The sequence below is a fragment of the Dipteris shenzhenensis genome, chromosome 1, assembly GCF_047967505.1.
Source record: "Dipteris shenzhenensis isolate YYH24624 ecotype China chromosome 1, Dip_SZ_1.0, whole genome shotgun sequence".
Taxonomy (NCBI): Eukaryota; Viridiplantae; Streptophyta; class Polypodiopsida; order Gleicheniales; family Dipteridaceae; genus Dipteris; species Dipteris shenzhenensis.
In genome coordinates this window covers 51,949,352-51,975,277 of record NC_141596.1, presented here as the reverse complement: position 1 = coordinate 51,975,277, position 25,926 = coordinate 51,949,352, and the positions used below count along the sequence as shown (strand labels likewise).

Sequence of the window (25,926 nt, the reverse complement as noted above, 5' to 3'; positions counted from 1 at the left end):
GATGCCATGTGTCCTCTTCCTCCTAAACCCATCCCTAGATCTTTTTTTGTTAGCACATGGTGGGATGGCAATAGGATAGAAATATGCATGGGACCACTTGGGACCACCTTTTCCCATTCCCATCCTATTTCTTCCCATGTGCTAAGCCCCTAAGTAGGAAGCATGGCTTTATGATAGATTTAGGGGTTTCCGCTTTGTCCGTACTGGATGTGGGGGGGGCCCTGGAAAAGATGCTTATAATAACATGTGATTATAAATACGATGTTAATTATAGTGTGGTAGTTAGAGCGTATAAATAATGTTGTTGGATCAATTCCAATCGTCTATAATCTTTTGCACTTCCGACGCTCAGCTTTTTCGCCGACCCACTAAATAGGCTAGGGACCCGGCGTTGATGGGATAGGACCTGTCTGAAATATAGGACACGTTGATCTTACTCCGTCGGGCTCTATCTATTACCGATCTTCTTCTTCTCGACTTACCAGCATACCGACTCCCGCTCTATCCCCTTCGATCTGTCTGTCTTCATTCTATCTTCGTCTGTCTTCATTCTATCTTCCTCCATGGAGAACTTGCTTTCCAATGTCCAAAATATAACTATTCCCATCCCCAATGCTCCTTTCCCTCGAACAATCACCCCGATTGTCTTCAACTCAAATCCATTTGTGATTCCTGGGTCGTATCCCGCTTCAAGGACCTTGCGAAATCTGGCTTTACCGACAAACTCCTTGTTGAGTCCAGGTTTCATCTCTTTGCGTGCCTGGCCTATGCCAATGGTATTAGCAAACGGATGGTACCCATAGTCAAGCACGTCGCCTGGATGTTCTTGTTGGATAACTTCCTTGACGATCCCAAGGAAATGGGAGCCAACTCGGCTGCGGCTGATGAGATTTTGCAATCAATTATAGGTGTCTTAGAAGGCAAAGTCATCAGTAACTCGTCCTCTTCTCACGTGGCGCGCGTGATAAAACCGAAACTGCCGCTGATTGGTGGAACGAGATCTGCGAAGAGATGCCGAAGACGCAGCAGGGTCGCTTTATCCGATACTTCAAGGCGTTCCTCGACGCGAATAGGAGCCAGATTATCTATCGACAAACACAGACTGTTCCTGATCTAAACACTTTCATTGAAATACGTCGATGCACTTATGGGTGGTATCCGGCCTCCATACTGATGGAGTACACGCTGGGCGTAGAGCTTGATGAAGAAACATACACGAATCCACTCATTTCCAAACTGCAGGACGCCACAACCGACAATCTCTGCTGGGTGAACGATCTGGTGTCGTTCAAAAAGGAGTATCTTGAAGGCGATTATTTCAATCTTATTGCAGTGATGTATTTGGACTATTCAAAATCCAAATCCACATGCAGTCCTGTCGACTTGTCGGGGATTGTTTCGGAAGTGTGCGAGCTAATCAAAGTCAAAGACGAGGAGTGTGTTAGGCTGGTGAACGAGATAAGGAAGACAAGCCTGATGGATAAAGCTGGGCTGCAAGGCTATCTCGAAGGTGTGGGCAATTGGCTGGCGGGAACACTTTACTGGAACTCTTTGAGTGCTCGATATGCAGATCTATCTACACACTGATGCCTACATATGTAAGGTCATGTCTACACATCGATCTAAAAGCTTGATTTGAAAGTTTGCCTCTCAAATATCCCTTATTTAAAGGCATCAATCAGTTCATGCTTACATAGTTATCACATGTAAGGTCATGTACTATCTATCATAAGGTCACAATGTATGCCTCTTGGGACTTGTTATCTTTCAAAACCTCCTTTATCTCTTGTACAATATGTATGGAAAATAAAGCTACTAAATTAAAATGTTCCCTTAGTTTTTTGAATCAACAAGTTTTGACCTTATAGATAGTTCTATTGATGGCACATAAGCCAATTAAAGTTTTTCCATAATAAAACCTTGCTCTTACTTTGCTTTCTTATGAAAGAAAAAGTTCTTTAATAAGAGCCCATTCCTACTTACTGCATGAAAAGCATGGCATTCGGATTTTAGATAATATGATACATAATATAATAAATGCGGAGTTCCTTTAAGTGTTGCTTCTATCTTTAAAAGCTGCGGCTTTTTCCTCAAAAGAACAATTCATAGCTTTAACCTTTGAAAGCCAAGACATCATTTTTTACAATGCACCTTTCCAGAATATAGAATAGAATAGCTAAAATGTCCCTTAAAAGCTTTGTTTCTACACGGTGAACAACATGCCACTATAGACAAGCTAAAGAAGTAAACAACACAACAACATGAGACACAGAGACAAGCACACATAGGTAGTGTGAGGATAGAGCTTCACATAGATGTTGCACATAAAGCAAGCTTCCATAGGCATAAAGCAAAACTCAGATAAGATAACAATTGGCATATAGCCACATTGTTGCTACATGTACCTCAATAGTACTATGTTGCACAATGCCACACCATCACTAACATAGGCAATCCTACCACATAAGCAAGAGTGCCACTTAGGCACACTTACCTTTGTAACATATGTACATGCTTGTTGGTACATGGATAATTATGCAATGCCATCTAATATTCGAATCTTAATCCATAATATAAATTCAAGATAGTCACAAATCATATGAGGAGAAAAAAACCTATCGATTGTAGCTCCTAGTTTATATATGCCTTTTGAGATTGTATCTAAGAGATATCCAAGTAAGATGTGGGGATGTATGAAGCCAATGCATGATTAGGTCATGTAGCCATTTTTTGTGAAGTATATTGCATATGGGTAACTTGCCTGGCGCATAACTTATGCAGTGCCTAACATAATTTGAAAAACTTGGTCTCCAAGCAATAACACACATTCCAAATTCGAATGTGAGATTAAAAAAAAAGAAATTAACGTTTTGAATGAGATTGTTAAATAATTTCAAGAGTTATGTTGCATGTGAAGCCCCAGGGGGGGGGGGCACTAAGAAATATGTAAGATAGCATGTGTGATCAACAAAAGGGGTTTTATGTAAGTATATATTCATCTTCTACTGAATATCTACTATGTTTAATCATTCAAATGTTTTGTTATTCATATCTACCTCCTTGAATTTGGATCCACATAAATCTATGATTGGTAGGCTTCCAGATGACGACGAGTACATAAGGTCAAGAAGGATATAGAATCAATTGGCAAAAGGTGGCAAAGCATCATGTGAGTATACCCTAATCCTCATCGTTGTCTTACAATCGACGCTCTTATCTTATTTCCTAACTTGTTTCGTTCTTAGGGAGGAAACTTTGACCCATATAGAGACCTAGACATGGAGACTAGATCTTAAGACGAAGCAGAGAGGCTCATAGAAGAGGAGGTGGATCAGGCCTACACAGAGAGGCTATATACGAGGAGGGCAAGGAGGACGAGGAGGGCGAGGAGGATGAGGAGAGTTGGAGGGGGAGGAGGAGCAGTAGGATAGGACATTTTGTCGTTTGGTATTTTGGCACTTTTGCCATTTTATAGGGCATTATTTCAGTAGATTTGCCATTTTCCACTTCGGCACTTTTGCCATTTTGTAGCGCATTAATGTGGTAGATTTTCCATTTTCAACCTCGGCACTTTTGCCATTTTGCAGACCCTTTTTGTAACATTGTAATGTAATTTTGTAGACCTCTTTTGTAACATTTATAATGAAAAAAATTTTTGTGGGGCAAGATGGGACTAAAACAAGCCCCATCCTACCCCATAATTTTTTTAAATTCTGTTAGAACGTTGGTATATACTGACACTCCAGTGTCGGTAGATACCAATGTTCATACCGATGCCCATACTGACACTGGAAACATTCACTTACCAATGCCCATACCGATGACTATATCAACACTTTCTTTGCGATGTAGAACATTCCAACACTTTTCACTGGTTAAGTTTTTTTTTCTTTGTATTTAGCATCAGTATCGGCGTCGAAAAGTGGCCTGTATCTTGTAGTGACCTCAATTTCAACCTTTCCCAGCAGCTGAATTTGTGATTGGCAAAGCTGATCGAGATCATCTTGGCTTTGTGTTATTGTTATATGTTTATAGTTTTAGATTCACAAATGTGTAGTAATAGAGTAGGATATAACCTGATGTAGTTTATGAAGCATCATATTTATGTGACAATAGAGGGTTTTCAATCTTACATGCTGCATCGAGGATAGTTGGTTGAATTTGTACATTTGTCATTGTCATATGTATGTTGTAATTGCTTATAGATCATTGGATCTTCTTTTGAATGCAAGTAACGAATTGTGTTTTCTAGATCAATCATAGCACTGTCTAGCTTTTCATCATGGAACCCAACATCTCGCCTAAATTGATGAGAGAGATACAATCATAGCATTGTCTAGCTGTTCATCATGGCAGCTAACATCTTGCTGGAATTGAGGAGAGATAAAAATGCGAGTTTGTCATGTCACAACTTGGTTTCATGTAGCTTGTAGAGTAGTGCCCAAGCGTGATGTGCATGAAGTAATTAAACTAGAATGCTTGGTGATGTGTTGTGCCAACTAGAATTGTTGAGATCCCATCAAGATTTTGAGTTGTCATTGGATGGAGAGGCAAAGCTTGTTCTTGTGCAATTAAGTGGTCCAAAATGTAGGCTTCCATTGCCTAAAAAACATGAGAGAGAAAGGATTAGTTGGCACACACCTTGTGGCCTCCACGAATGAGGCAAAAGAAGAGATTAATGTAGGAGTTGCCCAAGGTAGGACATCAATGCAAATGTGCACTCAATATGTTTCCAAGTGCAAATATGATGTGAACTTTCTACATCATGCAATAATGGTCCTTAAGAAATTGGGATCGGGAGTGGAAGGAAGGGTGCACTGAGTATCAATTGTTGGTGTTTCAAGTCTAAAATCAACAGCTTCATATGAAGGAAAAAGAAGTAAACACGATGTTGTTGATGCATATGCCATGTTGAAGATGGAGCTGCCATGTCAATGACATACAGAGGCGTGTGTCATGCCATAGGACGTTCTGATGATGAGGAGTTATCGATTATCAGTCCATTCTTTAATGGTGGCTCAATCCATAACATGTTTATGCATTTTCTTGCAACTTTGGAAAGCTATAGGTAGCAAAGCAAACATTGGTACCTAAGAGAGGACTCTCGTCATGTTTGGGAAAACCTAGTGATAAAAAAGCGGGCGTGATTGTTTGTAGATCAATCCTTGCCTATCGCTACTGGTTGCGATCAGTGCACTGAAGGTAGTGCATGCTAGAAGGTATATACATGTATAGATTTGAATGCATGTAACTATATGCTCGACTTCATTGCCGATGAGAAATGCATGTGGGGATAATTGATTAGGGAACACAACAACACAAAGCAACTATAGACGCGCTTGGTAGATGCGCAAAATAGCGGGCACGTCTATAGGCGTTGCTTTAGTAGAGGAATTACGGGCGCGTCTAAAAGCGCGTCTAACAACTCGTCTATTTGTGCGTGTATTAACACGTCTATTTGCGCATCTAAACTGAGAAAATACGGGCCGTCTAACATCGTGTTTATCAGCGCGTCTATTTGCGCGTGTATTAGCACGTTTACACTGAGAATCAGACGTGCATTTAGATGCGTAGATAGACACAAACCAGAGAATACAAAAAGTGAGATTTTGGTGTACATCATTGCTTTCCAAACATTGCCCATGATTACCAAAGCACATAATTTTAACAAAAACATCAATGCTTTTTTGCAAGCCCACATCTATAAGAATTAAGTGAGGTAAGGAGAATGAAACAATATGTAAAATAGTTTTGCCAATATCAATGATGGGGCTACGGTTCAATCTCATCCTCAATGAGATCTTGCCAAACTATCTACTTCAAAATCCAAACAAGTGTTTAGATCTACAAATACATTCAACCCACTACTACTTGTGCTACTCATGTGCTCATCGAAATCAGCATCACCAATGGTAGGCTCGTCCTCATGGGTAATGGCCTCAATATCTGTATCTCCTATCTCATGATCATCCTCCTCTCTCGTATCACGGTCATCATCACGTCCATAGCGATGATCATCCTCCATACGCTCCATATTAGTAAATGTACTATACATCACTTTGGAACGTGGCATAATAGGTATGACATGCCACCATCTATTATTATCCACCATTGGTTGATAGACAACCTAATTCAAACACAAATACAATCATGTTATTTTTCTTGCATCAAATATTTAAAAGCGAGTATTTTTATATGTGTGCACAGTACCTGTTCACATTGTTGCGGTAGTACTAGTGTGTCCTTCCTACTTTGCCAAAACTTTGTGGAGTCAATAGTTACAAAGCCACTTGCATGGCGTTTGATTGTTGCATTAGGGCCTCTTTCCACCACGTCCTTAAACCACTTTACATCCAAAACATACACAAAGAAGTGTCGAAAGTCAAGCATAATAATATCTTGGATTATGCCACAATAATCATCCATGGCTCCATTGGCTCCCTGAAAGCTAGCAATGATGCCGCAATCTTGTGTGTTTCTCTTATCATCAATCTATTGTGTTCGAAAATGCTTGCCCTCACACCATCTAGCATTGAAAATAGTGCACTACACCAAGAAAAAATCAATTAAATAAGCAATCTAAATTATTGAAAGCTCCTAACTTATGCATGACATTCTATATACCAACCTTGCTCATGCATCCCCTAGCATACTCCCATTCTTCCATTGTGATATGCATCCCCTCATATTTCTCTGCTTTTTCCATTTCATCAAGTAGCCAATCCACATGAATATCCTTTGGAAGTGCTCTTAGATACTGAGGGTATGGCACAGGAGATCCGTGGTGTGTATGAAAGAGGGCCCTTTCTTCTTGTCTTCTTGCCTTTGCATCCTCGTATCTTGTCACCCATCTTTTCATCACATCACTATTAAGCACGCATTTTATTGCGTTTTGGAGTTGTAATGTTTTATTTGGAATTGTAATTAAAATGCGATTGCATTGGCTGTAAGAATTGAATTACATAATGTGGAAATGGGATTCTTGTAACTATATAGCATACACAACATACACAGCATTCTGTAAATTTTTAAAAAAATATTATAAAGCGCATCTATCAGTGCATCTATAAATGCATCTATATACGCGTCTGTCTGTTCGACAAGCGTCTACACGTTTATAAGAGCGTCTATTTAAGCGTCTAAATGCATGTCTATACGCGCATGTGTCTGCTATATAGACACGCTAGTAGACGTGGGTCTCCAGACATGAAAATAGACGCGCAAATAGATGCGCCCGTAAGTTTTTTATTTAGTTCAATAAACGCGTCTGTGTGCGCGTCTATGGGTGCTTTGTCTTGTTGTGGAAGCTCATTGCATTGGACAAAGAGTCGTGAGACACAAGATCCCAGATGTGCTCCATGTGCAAGATTTTCTTGGTTTGCTCTAAAACTTTATTGTAGGGAAGAGGCAGCCCCAAGAACAAAGGGCCCAAGTGGTCACCTCACACCGGCTATTATGCTGTGGGTTGGTTATTTGGAGAAATCTGTTGATAGTTCACGCTCAACATCATGTGATCATGTGTGCATAGCACCATCACGTGATCATATGTGCATAGCACTAACCCAACAGAGTGCTATAAAGGAAAGGGTTAGATCCCCTAACCCTAACCCTAAAAGGGTTTGTATATATTCTATTTTTTCAACTAAATCTAGTGTATAGTTAGTCATTTGTGGTGTGCTCTCTAGCTGTGCCCTCTCTCCTTATCTCCACTCTTCTCCTCTCCCCTCTTCATATTTTGTCATGGTATCAGAGCATGGTTTTGCCTTCTGCTGAGATGCCATCCTTCTTGTGAGAGTGATTGAGAGATTGAGAGATCGAGAGAGATTGAGTGTTCTCTTCTGTTGAGAGAACCTTCGCTTTCTTTGATAGAGAATTTCCATTCATTGGAAAGATTTCCATCCATTCAACTCCACTGCGAGAGTTTTTTGATTGAAAGCAAGAGAGAGTGATCTTCTTCAAGTGTTTGTGAGGAAAATAGGTAGAGCCTTCTTGAGAGATTTCTGCTGTGAGAGGGAGACATGTTGAGAGACATGCTTCATTGAGAGAGCTAGCAATGCATAAGAAACCCTCTAACTCTTGCTCATGCAACAGCAAGCACGGCCTACTACAAGGCAAGAAAAACTCATAGTTCTCATAGTTTGGAAAGCCAGACGCCTCTCCAAACTACAAAGGTCTCTAGCAGCACTTGCATCACCAGTAGCTAGCTCCTTAACCGCCTCAATGACTATCTGCAAGGCCTCTACTCCACGCTCTCAACTTGTAAAATGATGGCTCCCCAGTAAAGGCGGCTTCTCAGCATCAACTGCTCCATGGATGACCCCCCAACAATAGCTTCACGGGTGACCCTCTGACAACAGGCCATCCTACCGTGCTCCTTTCTGCAACAAACTTGTGGGCAATCCCGAAGCAACAACACTTCACCTCGAGTGCGACCCACAGCCTTCTACTCTTAGCCGCGTGCCTTCCTAGATGGCCTCCCTACAGCAGCTTCCAACGCTCCATCATGCAAGATGGCCAACGCTCCAACCTTGCCTCTCTATTCAGCGAGCGCTCCAACGATAGCCTCTCCACCCAACTATACTAAGAAGCTCTAAGGTTCCTTCTAGCACTCCAGCGCTCTTTCATTCCTGCAATGAAGCTCCAAATGGCCTCCTTACCTCCATGGGCTTCGACGTCTTCTACAGCATCGAAGCATCACTCAAACGGCTGTGAGCTTGCAAGCTTGAAGGTGAAGAAGATGGTGAAGCGCCGCAACTCCAAAACGAGCTCCGTGCATGCAATGACACAATGACGGATTGTCTCTTTGCCATCATCTTCTCCAAGTGGCCATTTCGTCGTCGTCTTCCTACTTAGAGTCTCTCTTGCTCTTAGACTGATATGTTGCAGATAGGAGCTAACCAGGGTTAGGTTCCGTCAACCTTGGTTAGGTGGTTTGGTCACAATTGTGACACATGGCACCCTATCTGCCACGTCACTCTAAGTGACATGTCAGCAGCCCCATGAAGCTACCACATCATCAGCTTATCTGCCAGTTGTCACCGACTACCATGTGTGAGTCAAAGTCAATCTACCACATCAGCATGTGCCATGTCAACCTTATCTGACATGTTATCTGCCACGTCACTTGTGCCATGTCATCATAGACACGTCATGCTACCAGCTCATCTGCCACATCAGCATAGCCATGTCATCACTGCCATGTCATTATTACCACATCATCTACTGACATCATCATTTGTGCCACCTCAGCTATCCAATCAGCACTGACCCCTGCAGGCACACATAGTGCTCCACAGTCACTTCATGTAACCACTCCTGCCACCTCAGCACAGATGTCCATTGGCACACCTCTTGGTAGTCATAGTGCCACATAACACTGCATGTGACCCATAGTGACACATCATCATTGAGCACCATTTGCACTCCTTTTGCCCCTCCACCTAGATCAAGTCGTATCTCTTGATCTAGGAAGAATTTGAGGGTGCTTCAAAAAGGAAAGTCGCTCGTTTTTTCATGCTGTACGCGTTGTCACATCAGCCGCACATTTTGGTGCAAGTTACACTCACATTTGAACCTCGCCAACAAAACCACTTCCTTCACGCACATTTCTCTCTACATCGAGCATCTGACATAGCACTTAAAAAGAACAAAAGAAAAGGAATTATTTACTGTTCTTTCATCGATCGATAGTTGGTATAGATATAGATCAGCGTAGGCTAGATCACCATAGAGGGGATGCTTTAAATCTCCCCAAGTTGCCAATCTAAGCCATGCTGGAAATTCCTGACTAGTACCTACTCGGAGTAGTCCATACGCTCACATACGGTTTCACATCATTACATTACCTGAAAACTTATGTTCATCAGTTTAGTGAGTAGACTTCAGAGAGTACAGAGGCATTGCATATTGTTTCAGTGGGTAGATAGCACTTGATTTCACACACACATGCCACCATTGTAAAGCCTATTCGGCTATCTCACAGCATTGTGCACATCATTTCAGCCTTGTAAAGCCCTTGGCACAGTCAGTGTATTTGCAGTTGATTCATACAAAGATTTTCACGACACTTTTGGGTACATTTCTTGCACCATGTCTATGACTAGCAACCTCAATCTGGAGGCATCTACTAAGTTAGACAACTCCAATTATGGCACATGGAAATATTGAATGGAGACCATTCTTGTACTTTAGGACAAATGGGAGTATGTTGATGGGTCTACTACACCTAGACCATTGGCCGATCCAGCCACAAGTAGCTCTACTCCATCTGTTGTCACAGCACCAGCAATGGGATCTACAATTGGATCTACAGCTATACAAATAGTTTCCGCACCAGTAGTAGATCCTACCATTGCCCGAGCTCAGGCAGAATGGGATAAGAAAGACAAGTATGCCTATCATCTGATCAAGCAGAATGTGCAAGATGTCATGCTAGAATAGCTCAAAACAGTCAAGACATCGAAAGAAGCATGGGATATGTTCGCAGCTCTCTATGAGTCTAAGAACACATTCAGGATTCTCACACTAAGAAAGCAAATCAACCAGACTTTTCACAACAACGAAACCGGTCATGCTTATGTACTCCGCATAAAAGAATACAACAATCAACTTTGCAGCAGCAAGAGAGACAATGAACCCCGCAGAAATGGTTCAAGTCATTCTGAATGGACTAGGAGAGGGATACAAGAATCTAGTCCAGAGTATTGCCATACAACGGCAAATTCCGACACTGGAAGAACTTCAGGCAGTCCTACTTGGTGAAGAACTCAGGACGCAAGCAATTCAAGCACATAAAGGTCATTCTAATGATCAAGCATTCACAGCTTCAGATAGAAGCAGAGGCAGAGGCAGAGGTAGTGGTAGATTATATCAGAAAAGTGGTCATCATCAGCAACATGAGCATCAGCATCAGCAACACCAGAATCAGCAAAGAGGAAATCATTCCAACCGACGAAGATTTCAAGAATGAGGGAATGCATCCACCAACGTGTCAAACAATCAGTACAACTATTGTCACAAGTTTGGACACCATGAAAGAGATTTTCACAAGAAGCAATACGACCAAGGCGATCAGTCTAGTAGTAATCGAGGGAATTCCTGAGGCAGAGGAAATCATCGTGGTGGACATTCTAGTCACAGTCATTTTCCAAATGAACATGGAAATATGTTTCTTGCAAGCGACGAAATGCATCAGACTGATACAATGTACCCAGACACTAATTTCAATCCCAAAAAGGATTTCAGCTATCAAGTCGACCAAGTGGAACATGATCCTTGGTATATCGACAACGGTGCATCATCTCACATGACAAATTATCAGGAATGGTTCACAGAAATGAAGCCATTAGAAGGAAAGAAAAATGTCATCTACATAGTAGACAATACACCGAATTTAGTTCAAGGGATAGGCGTTATCCCTATGAACAATTTCACTGGTACAAAAGGATTAGTGAAAGATGTGCTCTATGTTCCGAAGCTCAACAAGAACCTTTTGTCAGTAGGTCAAATGATGGAACACAATTACAAAGTCATCTTCGACAGTGATGAATGCACTATGAGAGACAAATCCAAAAGATGTCAGCTAGTAGCAAAAGGTGTCAAGGAAGGATGCTTATATAGAATGCTAGCTACAGTACTAGATAAGCATGCCATGTCAGCTCAACCGCAATAGATGCCACTATCTGCAAAATGGCACAAGAGATATGGTCATGTCAACTTCAAGTACTTGTTAGATCTTAGGAATCAGAATATGGCAATTGGGATTCCGAAGCTACAGTTTCTTGGAAAGGTTTGCAAAGCATGCTGCTTTGGCAAACAAAAGCGAACCAACTTTGGCAGAAGTACCTCTCGTGCACGAGGTATTCTTGATTTGATACATACAAATGTATGGGGTTATGCCCAGACCTGCAGCATCAATGGTTCACTTTACTACTTGACTTTCATCGACGAAGTTACAACAGATATTGTTGGGTCTACTTTCTGAAAGAGAAATCTGAAGCGTTTTCCAAATTTCAAGAATTCAAAGCCATGGTAGAAAACTAGACAAGCAGAAAGATCAAGGTCATGAGATTAGATAGAAGAGGTGAATACATGTCTTCAGCATTCATGAACTTTTGCAAAAATCATGGCATTTGAAGACAATTCACATGTGCAAATACTCCTCAACAGAATGCAAGAGCTAAAAGGAAGAATGGGACTTTAGCAGACAATGCTAGAGCAATGCTTAGTGAAAAGCACCTTCCAAATTAGTATTGGGCAGAAGCAATACCCACTGCAAACTATTTGCTTAATTGGCTTCCTACTGCAAAACGATACAAGGTATGACTCCTTATGAAGCATTCATTGGATACAAGCCACACATTGGGCATCTCCGCATATTTGGTTGCATAGCATATGCCTACATACATGATGATCATCGCAGGAAATTGGATGCGAAGTCAAGCAAATGCATCATGGTTGGGTATAATGAAGAAAGCAAAGCATACAAATTGTATGATCCCATCAACCGCAAGGTCATTATCTCCAAAGATGTAATCTTTGATGAGGAATTAGAATGGAAAACCTCACCTACACAGGAGATAGAAGCACCGACTTCACAGTCATCTACAGAATAGGTTGATGAAGAAGAGCAAGAATTTCCAATAACACCCCAAGCAAAGCCACAATAGCTCATACGGTCCACTAGGGAAAGCAGACCTCCAGCCAGATTGACATATGTTCAAAAAGGCAAAGCAATTCAAGTTGAAACCACCAACTATGCTCTTATGACTACCATCATGGCTACAGAAGAGCCAGTGTACTTCAAAGACGCAGTAGACAAGCCAGAATGGCAAACTGCTATGAATGAAGAAATGGATCCTTTGTATAACAATAATACTTGGGAATTATGTGACCTTCCACTAGGAAAGAAGGCCATAGCAAACAAATGGGTATACAAAGTGAAGTACAATCCAAATGGAAGTATTCAAAGATACAATGCCAGATTAGTTGCAAAAGGATTTGCATAACAATATGGTCAGGACTATGATGAGACTTATGCTCCAGTAGCAAAGATGGATTCCATATGGTTCTTGATATCCCTAGTGACACTCAATAGATGGAATGTGTATCAGATCCACGTCAAGAATGCATTTCTCAATGGTTATTTAGGCGAGGAAGTCTACATGCAACAACCAGCAGGTTATGTTGAACCAAGAAAGGAGAATAAGGTTTGCCATCTCAAGAAAAGTCTCTACGGCTTAAAGCAAGCTCAAGTATTGTCTTGGAATTGAGTTTTGGAGAGATTCAGATAGCACATTCATGAGTCAGCTCAAGTATGTTGACAGTCTCCTGAAGAAGTTTCATATGGCAGACTGCAAGATTTCAGCCACTCCCATGGAGCAGAGTTTGGAACTTACTAAGGATTCAGAAAAGCCTACAGTCAATGATAGGTACTATAGGCAACTCATCGGATCTCTTATATATCTGACAATCACACGGCCAGATATTTTGTTATGTAGTAAGCTCACTAGCACAGTTTATGGCAAATCCAAAACAGTCTCACTGGAATGCAGCCAAAAGAGTCTTGAGATACATCAGAGGTACAAGACAGTTTGGGATAGAATATAGAGGAAGTCATCCATGGTTGCATGGATACTATGACAGTGACTATGCCGGAGATCATGAGACTAGGAGATCGACACAAGGATATGCATTTTCATGGTTGTCAAACAAACAACAAACTGTTTCTTTGTCTTCGACTGAAGCAGAATATAGAGCACTCACTACAGGTGCATGTGAGGCTATATGGCTCAGAAGACTATTGTCAGAAATAAATTACTTTAATGAGTCAAAGCCAACAACAATATACTGCGATAATCAATCGGCTCAAGCATTGGCCAAGAATCCAGTATATCACTCCAAGACAAAGCACATTGATGTCAGAGAGCACTTCATCAGAGAAAGAGTGTTACTTGGTGAAATCACACTACAGCATTGTGATACCAAAGAGAATGTTGCAGACATATTTACCAAACCACTCGGTAAAGAGCTATTCGAGAAACACCGATTAGCTCTTGGTTTGATGCAGAGGAAGGACATTCCCATTAAAGGGGTGTGATGGAATGTAATGCTCAGTTCTTCTTTGATTCCCCAGAATCATCATCTTGAGGGAAGGCCTATTTCATGATGTTGATCTTGAGGGAAGGTGTTGAAAGTTTACGCTCAACATCATGTGATCATGTGTGCATAGCACCATCACGTGATCATATGTGCATAGCATTAACCCAATAGAGTGCTATAAAGGAAAGGGTTAGATCCCCTAACCCTAACCCTAAAAGGGTTTGTATATATTCTATTTTTTCAACCAAATCTAGTGTACAGTTAGTCATTTGTGGTGTGCTCTCTAGCTGTGCCCTCTCTCCTCATCTCCACTCTTCTCCTCTCCCCTCTTCATATTTTGTCAAAATCACCAAATTAATTTATGATGCTGATCAGTATGGTCAAAATATCGCTAAGAATGACATTGTAGTGAGACCCTCGCTTGATTGCAAAAATAAATTTATGCACGACAACCTCAAGGCATGTGCCTCCATGGACTAAAATTTGAATAAAATCCATGCACACATGGCCAATGAAGAAGAGGCTTTGCAACCCACAAAAGAGATGAAGATTTTACTACACTTTGGATTTGAAATGAAACTCTTTGGGTTGTACAAAATTTTACTTCATGAATGTAAGTCCTTTCACAATGTAAGTCCACTATTTTGCAAATGTTAAGTCCTACATGCTCTTTTCATCAATCAAAACTCCACCTTCAATAAATAATGTGCATGAGCAGCAATCACAATTCCATCTTTGTTAATTGTGCTATGTTATTTCATTCAAGCCCGCTCAAAATTTCATCTTACGCATTCGAGAACTAGGAATGGATGCTTCACGTGTTTCTAATTACATTTCATTCAACATGCTCATGTGTAGCTAATTATGTTGTGTTATTTCATTCAAGCCTACTCGGATAGAAACTCCTCATTCTACACACCAATTTCATGGTTTTCATGGTATTTTCTATAAATTTTATGCTACCGCTAGGCTTCTGTCAGTTTTATGCAATATGGCATTGTCCTCACACACACCATATACACAAGCTACCTTTGAGGCCCAAGGCCAAGAATCTTGCTCAAAAAGTGCAATGAAGTACTTAATGGACATCATCGATGCTACATGGCACGAGAGTAGGAGGGCAGAGGCGGTTGCAGTTGCACAAGAAAGCTCCTACCATGACTCGAATGGTTGGAAAGTGAGACACATTCATGAGGCTATCATCATTGAGTAGTTGCCGTCGGTGTGGAGAGTCTCTCAATGGGCCCATGAGAGATGGCCCATAAAACAATGCACACACCAAGCTATGCATGAGAATGCATGTTTTCTTTATGAGATGGTGTAGTAAGATCACCACATAGTTGTATTCAACAATACTTTGTGAAGATGTTGTATACAAAATTTGTGTTGGGTTAGCTTCCCGTCATCTTGTGGACTTTGCTGACAAGCCGCAAACGGATGAGCTTGCATGGAGTGCACCTCCACTAGTTCGTGTGGTTGCATCACTACCTTTAGACATTGGAAGTCCATCCTCAGATAGAAATTTCCACCATCTATTGTGATTTTTGTTTCAATCTATTTGTGAGTTAGGTTTGAGGTTCACTTTTATATTGTCTACACATTTTGAAGTTTTCATGAACGTGGAAGAGGGAGTAGTAGCACTTGCTCATGGCACTCGTAGAAAAGAACTCACCTTCACACCATTAATTGTCCAAGATGCAGTGCACGAGCATCAAAATGTTTTGAGTGAGAAGGAGCATCTCAAGTGAGAGGTCAAACAGCTGAACATCTTGCTTGCGCATAGAGGGAGCACACCAGAAACTAAGAATGTGCTCTGATTACAAACTCATTGCCACTACTTACCATCGGTAAGTTAGGGATGTGCAACAAGCCCTTCAACATATAAATGTGGGTAGAGCCATCCAAGATATAGATCCTGACTTCATTGACCTAGCTACTCGCAAGCCATCCACCCTTCCTTTTCCTATCACATATGTGCCTGAAGGACCTTTGTATCCTATTTGACAAGATCTCTTTGATACAGCCACTCAGTACTATGTGTTGTTGTGCCATCATTTTTTTCACTTGGTGTGCCTTGTGGACAATTGAAAACAAGAAGTGCATGTGTAGCATGTAATACACTAGTGGCACGTGAGTTGTACGATACACTTGGCATTGGGGCAACTTATTGGCTAACTGCTAGGTCGCAAAGTGTGGATTGTAGATAACTTTATTGAATACTCATGCAAATATGTATTTATTAATGTGAAGCTAACTTTCTTGCCTATTGTTTTAATTTTTCATATGTCCATTGTGCTCTCAAATTCTCTAATGTAGTCTTTGTCAAATCATACTAATTGAAAGTTTGTTTACACATAAATAAAGTGGTTTGTGTGTTGCATTTCGAAGTGCTTCTAATACATCATATCACATTAGTTGAAAGTTGGTTTAAGTGTATATGAAGTGGATGACTGTGAAGTCGATGCTTCTATCTCCTGTGTAGGTGAGGTTTTCCATTCTGATTCCTCATCAAAGATTACATCTCTGGAGATAATGACTTTGCGGTTGATGGGATCATACAATTTGTATGCTTTGCTTTTTTCACTGTAGCCAACCATGATGCATTTGCGTGACTTGGCATCCAATTTTCTGCGATGATCATCATGTATGTGGGCATATGCTATGCAACCAAATATGCGGAGATGCCCAATGCGTGGCTTGTGTCCAGTGAATGCTTCATAAGGAGTCATACCTTGTATCGGTTCGGTAGGAAGCCGATTAAGCAAGTAGTTAGCTGTAGCTATTGCTTCTACCCAATACTGATTCGGAAGATGCTTTTCACTAAGCATTGCTCTAGCACTGTCTGCTAAAGTCCCATTCTTCCTTTCAGCTCTTGCATTCTGCTGAGGAGTATTTGCACATGTGAATTGTCTTCGAATGCCGTGATTTTTGCAAAAGTTCATGAATGCTGAAGACATGTATTCACCTCCTCTGTCTGATCTCATGACCTTGATCTTTCTGCCTATTTGGTTTTCTACCATGGCTTTGAATTCTTGAAATCTGGAAAACACTTCAGATTTCTCTTTCAAAAAGTAGACCCAACAATATCTGCTGTAGTCGTCGATGAAGGTCAAGTAGTAAAGTGAACCATTGATGCTGCGGGTCTGGGCATAACCCCATACATCTGTATGAATCAAATCAAGAATACCTCGTGCACGAGAGGTACTTCTGACAAAGTTGGTTCACTTTTGTTTGCCGAAGCAGCATGCTTCACAAACCTTTCCAAGAAACTGTAGCTTCGGAATCCCAATTGCCATATTCTGATTCCTTAGATCTAATAAGTACTTGAAGTTGACATGACCATATCTCTTGTGCCATTTTGCAGATAGTGGCATTTGTTGCATTTGAGCTGACATGGCATGCTTATCTGGTACTGTAGCTAGCATCCTGTATAAGCGTCCTTCCTTGACACCTTTTGCTACTAGCTGACCTCTTTTGGATTTGTCTCTGATAGTGCATTCATCACCGTCGAAGATGACTTTGTAGTTGTGTTCCGTCATTTGACCTACTGACAAAAGGTTCTTGCTGAGCTTCGGAACATAGAGCACATCTTTGACTAATCCTTTTGTACCAGTGAAATTGTTCATAGGGATAACACCTGTCCCTTGAACCGGATTCGGTGTATTGTCTGTTGTGTAGATGACATTCTTTTGTCCTTCTAATGGCTTCATTTCTGTGAACCATTCCTGATGATTTGTCATATGAGATGATGCACTGCTGTCGATGTACCAAGGATCCTGTTCCACTTGGTCGACTTGATAGCTGAAATCCTCTTTGGGATTGAAATCAGTGTCTAGGTGCATTTGTCTAGGTGCATTGTATGCAATTCCTTGCTTGCAAGAAACATATTTCCATGTTCATTTGCAAAATGACTGTGACTAGAATGTCCACCATGATGATTTCCTCTTCCTCGGGAATTCCCTCGATTACTGCTGGATTGACCGCCTTGGTCGTATTGCTTCTTGCGGCAATCTCTTTCATAGTGTCCAAACTTGTGACAGTAGTTGCACTGGATGTTTGACACATTGGTGGATGCATTCCCTCGTCCTTGAAATCTTCCTCGATTGGAATGATTTCCTCTTTGCTGATTTTGATGTTGCTGAGGATGATGCTGATGCTGATGTTGATTCTGACTTTGATTTGGTTGATGATGACCACTTTTCTGATATGATCTACCTCTGTTTCTGCCTTTGCCTCTGCGTCTGTCTGAAGCTGTGAATGCTTGATCATTAGAATGACCTTTACGTGCTTGAATGGCCTGAGTCCTGAGTTCTTCACCAAGTAGAACTGACTGAAGTTCTTCCAGTGTTGGAATTTGCCGTTGGATGGCAATACTCTAGACTAGATTCTCATATCCTTCTCCTAGTCCATTTAGGATTCCTTGAACCATTTCTGCGGGATTCATAGTCTCTCCTGCTGCTGCAAGTTGATTGTTGTAGTCTTTGATGCGGAGTACATAAGCATGACCAGTTTCATTGCTATTGCGGAAACTCTGGTTGATCTGGTTTCTCAGGGTGAGAATCCTAGATGTGTTCTTGGACTCATAGAGAGCTGCGAACATATCCCATGCTTCTTTTGATGTCTTGACTGTGTTGAGCTGTCCTAGCATGACATCTTGCACATTCTACTTGATCAGGTGATAGGCATACTTGTCTTTCTTATCCCATTCTGCTTGAGCTTGGGCAATGGCAGGATCTGCTACTGGTGCGGAAACTGTTTATGTAGATGTAGATCCTGATGTAGATTCCGTTGCTGGCGCTGTGACAACAGATGGAGTAGAGCTACTGGTGGCTGGATCAGCCAATGGTCTAGGTATAGATCCATCAACATACTCCCATTTGTCCTGAAGCACAAGAATGGTCTCCATTCGGTATTTCCATGTACCATAATTGGAGTTGTCTAACTTAGCAGATGCCTCCAGATTGAGGTTGCTAGTCGACATGGTGCAAACAATGTACTCAGAAAGTGTCCTGAAAAACTCTATATGAATCAACTGCAAATACACTGAAGATGCCAAGTGAAATCTCTGTACCTTCGGTGAAGATAGAACTGCAGTATATAAAATCTGATCTGTGTTACAAGGCTTGTGGCAATGATGCCGGGAATAGCCAAGAGGCTTTACAAGGCTAAAAATGATGTGCACAATGCCGTGAGATAGCCGAATAGGCTTTACAATGGTGGCATGTGTGTGTGTGAAATCAAGTGCTATCTGCCCACTGAATCAATCTGCAATGCCTCTGAACTCTGAAGTCTGCTCACTGAACTGATGAACGTAAGGTTTCAGGTAATGTAATGATGTGAAATCGGATGTGAGCGTATAGACTGGGTACTAGTCGGGAATTTTGGGCATGGCTTAGATTGGCAACTTGGGGAAATTCAAAGCGTCCCCTCTATGGCGATCTAGTCTACTCTGATCTAGATCTAAACCAACCATCGATCGACGAAAGAGCAGCAAATAATTCCTTTTCTTTTGTTCTTTTTAAGTGCTAAGGCAAATGTGCGTGAAAGAAGTGGTTTTGTCGGCGAGGCTCAAATGTGAGTGTAACTTGCGCCAAAATGTGCATGTGATGTGACGAGATCTAGGTGGAGGGGCAAAAGGAGTGCAAATGGTGCTCAATGATGATGTGTCACTGTGAGTCACATGCAGTGATGATGTGGCACTATGCTTAGCAAGAGGTGTGCCAATGAAGCTCTGTGCTGAGGTGGCAGGAGTGTGCACATGCAAGGGACTATGCCTGCAGGGGACAGTGCTGAGGTGGCACTACTGATGTGGCAGAGGTGACGTGTCACTGATGACATGGCAAGTGACGTGGTTGATGATGTGTCACTGATGATGTGGCAAGTGACGTGGTTGATGACATGTCACTGATGATGTGGCAAGTGACGTGGTTGATGACATGTCATTGATGATGTGGCAAGTGACGTGGCTGATGATGTGTCACTGATGACATGGCAATCGATGATGACATGGCCTGATGATGTGGCATTGGTGACATGGCCAGATGATGTGGCTACCGGTGCTGACATGGTAGATGACATGGCACTTGGAGATAAGGTTGCCACGTGGCACACTGGAGACCTAGCCTACGTGCTATCTTATCTTGCCACGTGTCGCTTGGAGAAGCTCACAGAATCTGTTGAGATGCCAATAGGATCTTGAAGATTCCATCGTCGTTTCCGTTGGAGAGGCCGATTGGAGCTCTGTTGAAGAGTGCGGGCATGCGGAGGAGACGATTGCTGTGCCAGGCATTGAAGGGCCGTCGGGTGCCAAGAGCCTGAAGGCTTTGGAGGTCGTGAATCGGTGGCTGCTTGGAGAGGTGGCCGGTCGTCGGAGATGGCGCTGGAGCTTGGCTTAGTCAAAGCTAGGAGTTTTCAATGAGGCGTGCGGGCGTTTTTTGCTAGGTGGCGCTGTTCGCTAGGGAGTCCGCAGAAAGGAGCCGTCGGTGGCTATGGTGGTTGTGAGAGCATTGGAGATCGTGCATTCAGCCGATCGTGAGCTCTTGGAGCATAGATGGCGATGGAGGTGGCCCGTGAGCCCGCGATGAACCCGTTGTTGTTGCGCGGAGCGGCCATTGAAGACGCTGGGCTTTGCAGCTACGTAGTTGGTTTGCAGGTGCTTTGGTCATAGATGCTTTCGAGAGTCTCTGCTTGTTGCAGGTCCAAATGGCACATCGTAGTAGTGTGGTCGGTGAAACGTTGAGGCTGGAGAGAGCTTTAAAGATGCCCAAAGAGTTTGAGCAGCGTCGACGTTGCATGCATTACGTGCTGGAAATGCCATCGAGGGCGTTGCTGTGGAAGAGCCGTGTGGAAGAGCCGTATGGTGCTAGAGGTTGTTGGCGGTTGAAGACGATGGAGCAGACCATGAAGGAGCACGTTGCTCGTTGGAGAGGCTTGGAGGTCTGTCAGGAGACACAACACTATAGCTTGGAAGTCCTTGCAAAGGCTTCTAGTTTCTGAGAAGAACTCGTCCATCCGTATGAGCTTTAGGAGGCCGTGACCTGCCAAGCTAAGGTCATTGGAGCTTGAAGGTGCGCCTTGAAGGAGAACTAAGACCGTAGAAGCTTGCTGTTGAGGTTGCCTTGGAAGCTTGATCTCTCTGGCTGGAGTTCTTTCACAAGCTTGTTGTAGAACAATTGGAGGACTCTCTTTTTCCTTCAACTTCTCTCTCTCAAACGAAGAATAATGGACGGAAACTTTCTCTCTCAATCACAATGGAAGTCCTCACAAAGAACACAAGCAATGAATGTAAAACTCTCTCTCGCTTTCAATCAAAGAACTCTCTATCTCACAATCTCTCTCGCACTCTCAAGAATTGCAATGCCTCAATGGAAGGCAAGGGAGCTCTGATACCATGACAATATATGAAGAGGGGAGAGGAGAAGAGTGGAGATGAGGAGAGAGGGCACAGCTAGAGAGCACACCACAAATGACTAACTGTACACTAGAATTAGTTGAAAAAATAGAATATATACAAACCCTTTTAGGGTTAGGGTTAGGGGATCTAACCCTTTCCTTTATAGCACTCTATAAGGTTAGTGCTATGCACATATGATCACGTGATGGTGCTATGCACACATGATCACATGATGTTGAGCGTGAACTCTCAACATGTTATGAATGCATAGCTACTATAAGAAATGGTGTCAGTGCCATGCCCATGAGGTTGCAAGTGGACGGAGGATTCAGTAGAGGAAGGAATAGGAAACCGAGGATATGAGGAAGAAGATGGACGAGCACAAGTGTGAGGTATTCGGAGTGAACAAGGGGTATAACTATCCTTAGCTGATTCTAGGGCTCAGAGCTGCATGGTGATTGATGCTGAAATCAAGATATCACCAGCAGTTAAGTGACCATCACAACAAGGAGTGCACAATCTTGCCATTGGATTTTGTGCACCTACCCCTATCCAAGGAATGAGTACCTCACGTGTGACTAGGAATGGGCATTTAAGGTGGCCTTCATGGTGATATCTTTGCAATTGGAACCCGTTCATTGGCAATGGTAATACCCACCATCCCTATAGATATGCCAAGTAGAAAGAAGTCGATTCACAATACTCAAAGATCCAAAAGGGTCTTGACCACTGCATCTTCAGCTTCCTTGCATGCGGCCCATGCAGATGTTGAAGAGTAGGACCAAGTGTCCCTTCTTAAAGAACTTATTATTTGATGCCAAGTCCAATCAAGTCTCTTTCTTTGTGCTTGCACTACCTATTTCAAGTAGTAACTTTCCATCCTATCTTCCTCCAACTTCTCCAGACCATCAAGTCAAAACTCCATGGACTCCTACAAAAGTAGCTTGTCTTCGATTGCAATGCAGAGGCTCAGAACAACATATTCCAATGGCATGATAGCCTCCATCCTGATTGCCAATTTGAATGGTGTGAGACCTATGGTGACTTTGAATGATGTGCGGTATGCCCATAATAACAAAGTGTATAACTTGGTTGTTCTGCCATATTGCAAGTGCCTTGAGCAAAAGGGACCTGCAATAAATTGCCACACCCATGCAATTATTCCAAACACAACTTCAATAAATTCGCCCAAATACCACTTCAATCAATTTATGCATTCATGTGTAGCTAGGGCCATGAGAGGGTTGAGTGGGTGTAAACCTGCACTCCCTCTTCGACCCATTATGTTAAGGCATTAATAGTTTGTGGGGTTATCATGGGCTTATAATAGATTCATAGAGGTGCAAGTACCCACAACCCTTCGACCGATGATTGCGACCCCATTTTGTATATCCATGGGACCAAGTGTCTCTTGATCATTCTATGCAGGTTCACGTATTCGGATTACACATTGTGTCTTTCCTGTCTTTCTAAGTGCTGAGTATGATTCACATGTGCATGAGTATGCATGCAGTTTATCTTTCCATAGCGCCTATAGCTTAGGGTATTACACACTGGCCACCACAACTAATCATCAGTTTCCTACATGTGGGTTGTGCATCAACCTTTATGGTGCACCATTTGTGTCAGCATTGCTGGGCGGGATGGCAGGTGACATGACCAAGACTTGAGGTTTCAGTGGTGGCTTACCTGCAAGCTCGTGTGACCCAGAAGTGACAATAGATCAGCATTGTGCTCGAAGAACTATTTGCAAAGAATACACGACCACAACATGCCCTATTTGATGATCACCATTTTGACATTGAATTAGTTCGTTAGATTTTGTGGCTTCATGTGGAAGGAGACCGTCTGACCCATCAAATTGTAGAATTAACCCATAGCATAAATCCGAATGAGGTTGCAAGGACCTCTGAACCCCTTAGTTTTGACAAGAGGCTGCCCCGTTAGCCTAGCGGTCCCTCTCCACCGATGGAGAATTATGGGTGGAGCGAGATGTTTGGCAGACTCCACAAGATGCTAGCATGGGCATTTTGGGACCTAATGAAGCCCAATTTGAACTAGAGTACCCTGCAAGAGCATGCGAGGGCACCTTATTTAGTGTAAGCCGATAGATGAGTGCGAACGATGCCATTCGTCCCTTTCGAATGGGGTCGGTGCGTGCTGAGCGAGCCATCTTCACCAACAATAGGGCATGTCTCATCAGTGGTACAAGGTTTGTTCATCACTCCGCCATCTCTGATGACAAGAGGAGGGCTAATTCCATAGGTACTAATTGTTCTGGTTGCTCTGATCAATCCAGTCACGATGGTAGCACAGTAAACGTGAAGTACACCAAGTTTCAGGGGAGAGTTCGCAATGATCCAGATGCACATGTCTGACAATTTGATGACTAACTATACCGTAGATTTCGTTGAAAATATATAATATATACAAATCCTTTTAGGGTTAGGGTTAGGGCATCTAACCCTTTATTTTATAGCACTCTATGTGTTAGTGCTACGCACAATATTGAACACATGATGTTGAGATGGTTTCTCAACACGTTCCCTCAAGATCAACATCATGAAGTAGGCCTTCCCTCAAGATGATGATTCTGGGGGATCGAAGAAGGACTGAGCATTACATCCCATCACACCCCTTTAATGGGAATGTACTTCCTTTTGCATCAAACCAAGAGCTCCTCAATGCTTCTCAAAAAGATATTTGCCAAGTGGCTTGGTAAAGATGTTTGCAACATTTTCTTTACTATCACAATGTTGTACTATGATGTCACCAAGTAACACTCTTTCTCTGATGAAGTGCTCTTTGACATCAATGTGCTTTGTCTTGGAGTGATATACTAGATTCTTGGCCAATACTTGAGCCGATTGATTATCATAGTATATTGTTATTGGCTTTGATTCATCAAAGTAATATGTTTCTGACAATAGTCTTCTGAGCCATATAGCTTCACATGCACCTGTAGTGAGTGCTCTATATTCTGCTTCCATTGAAGACAAAGAAACAGTTGGCCATTTGTTTAAAAACCATGATATAGCACCTTGACCGAGGAAAACTGCATATCCTTGTGTGGATCTCCTAGTCTCATGATCTCCAGTATAGTCATTGTCACTGTATCTATGCAACATTGGATGACTTCTCTATATTCTATTCTAAACTATCTTGTACCTCGAAAGTATCTCAAGACTCTTTTGGCTATATTCTAGTGAGACTATTTTGGATTTGCCATAAACTGTGCAAGTGAACTTATTGCATAACAAATATCTAGTCGTGTGATAGTCAGATATATAAAAGATTCGATGAGCTGTCTATAGTACTTGTCATTGATGGTAGGCTTTTAAAAACATTTTTTAAGTTTCAAACTCTGTTCCAGCATTCAGTGGACACAAGCCACACATTGGTCATCTCCGCATATTTGGTTGCATAGAATATGCCCACATACATGATGATCATTGCAAAAAATTGGATGTGAAGTCATGCAAATGCATCATGGTTGGCTATAGTGAAGAAAGAAAAGTATACAAGCTATACGATCCCATCAACCACAAGGTCATTATCTCCAAAGATGTAATCTTTGATGAGGAATCAAAATGCAAAACATCAAATTCTCAGGATATCGACACATCGATTACTTAGTCACCTACAAAAAAGGTTGATGAAGAAGAGCAAGAATTGCCAGAGACACCCCGAGAAGGGAAACAACAATGTAGATAGTCTACTAGAGAAAGAGACCACCATCCAGATTGACATATTCTTAGAAAGGCAAAGCAATTTAGATCAAAGCTACCAATGATTCTCTTATGAATACCATCATGGCTACCGAAGAGCCAATGTACTTCGAAGACGTAGTTGACAAGTCAGAATGGAAAACTACTATGAATGAAGAAATAGAAGCTTTATACAAAAACAACACTTGGGAGTTATGTGACCTTCCACCAGGAAAGAAGGCCATAGCAAACAAATGGGTTTATAAAGTAAAGTACAATCCAGATGGAAGCATTGAGACTAGTTGCAAAAGGATTTGCATAGCAATTTGGTCAAGACTATGATGAGACTTATGCTCTAGTAGCAAAGATGGATTCCACATGGTTCTTGATATCACTAGCGATACTCAATAGAAGGAATGTGTACCATGTACATGTCAAGAATTCTTTTCTCAGTGGTTACCTAGATGAAGAAGTCTACATGCAACAACCAGCAAGTTATTTTGGACTAGGAAAAGACAATCAGGTTTGCAATCTCAAGAAAAGTCTCTATGGCTTAAAGCAAGCACCCAAAAGTTGGTACAATAGAATCGACAAGTATTTTGCTAATTTGGGATACATGAAATCCAATGCAGATCATACTCTCTACTACAAAAGTTTAAGGGGAAGAAATTATTAATGCATTTTTGTACGTAGATGAACTAATTTGATCGGAAGTAATGATAGCAT

The 25,926-nt window shown here is 41.9% G+C and overlaps 1 protein-coding gene across 1 annotated transcript; it reads left to right on the top strand.

The window, feature by feature from the left end:
* Positions 1-1,011: 1,011 nt before the first annotated feature.
* LOC147906010 (microbial Terpene synthase-like protein 13) lies at positions 1,012-20,495 on the top strand. The gene is made up of 4 exons (XM_087383432.1): positions 1,012-1,581; positions 7,727-7,743; positions 9,481-9,518; positions 20,302-20,495. The coding sequence occupies exons 1-4, from the start codon at positions 1,012-1,014 to the stop codon at positions 20,493-20,495; spliced, it is 819 nt and encodes a 272-aa protein (XP_087239558.1).
* The last annotated feature ends 5,431 nt before the right edge of the window (positions 20,496-25,926 follow it).

Excerpts from the sequence above, each read along its gene's own strand:
- LOC147906010 (XM_087383432.1), top strand. The coding sequence starts at position 1,012 with ATGCCGAAGACGCAGCAGGGTCGCTTTATCCGATACTTCAAGGCGTTC. Across the intron at positions 9,519-20,301 it reads GTCGCTCGTTTTTTCATGCT|ATTCCATCGTCGTTTCCGTT; the intron begins GTACGCGTTGTC and ends AGGATCTTGAAG.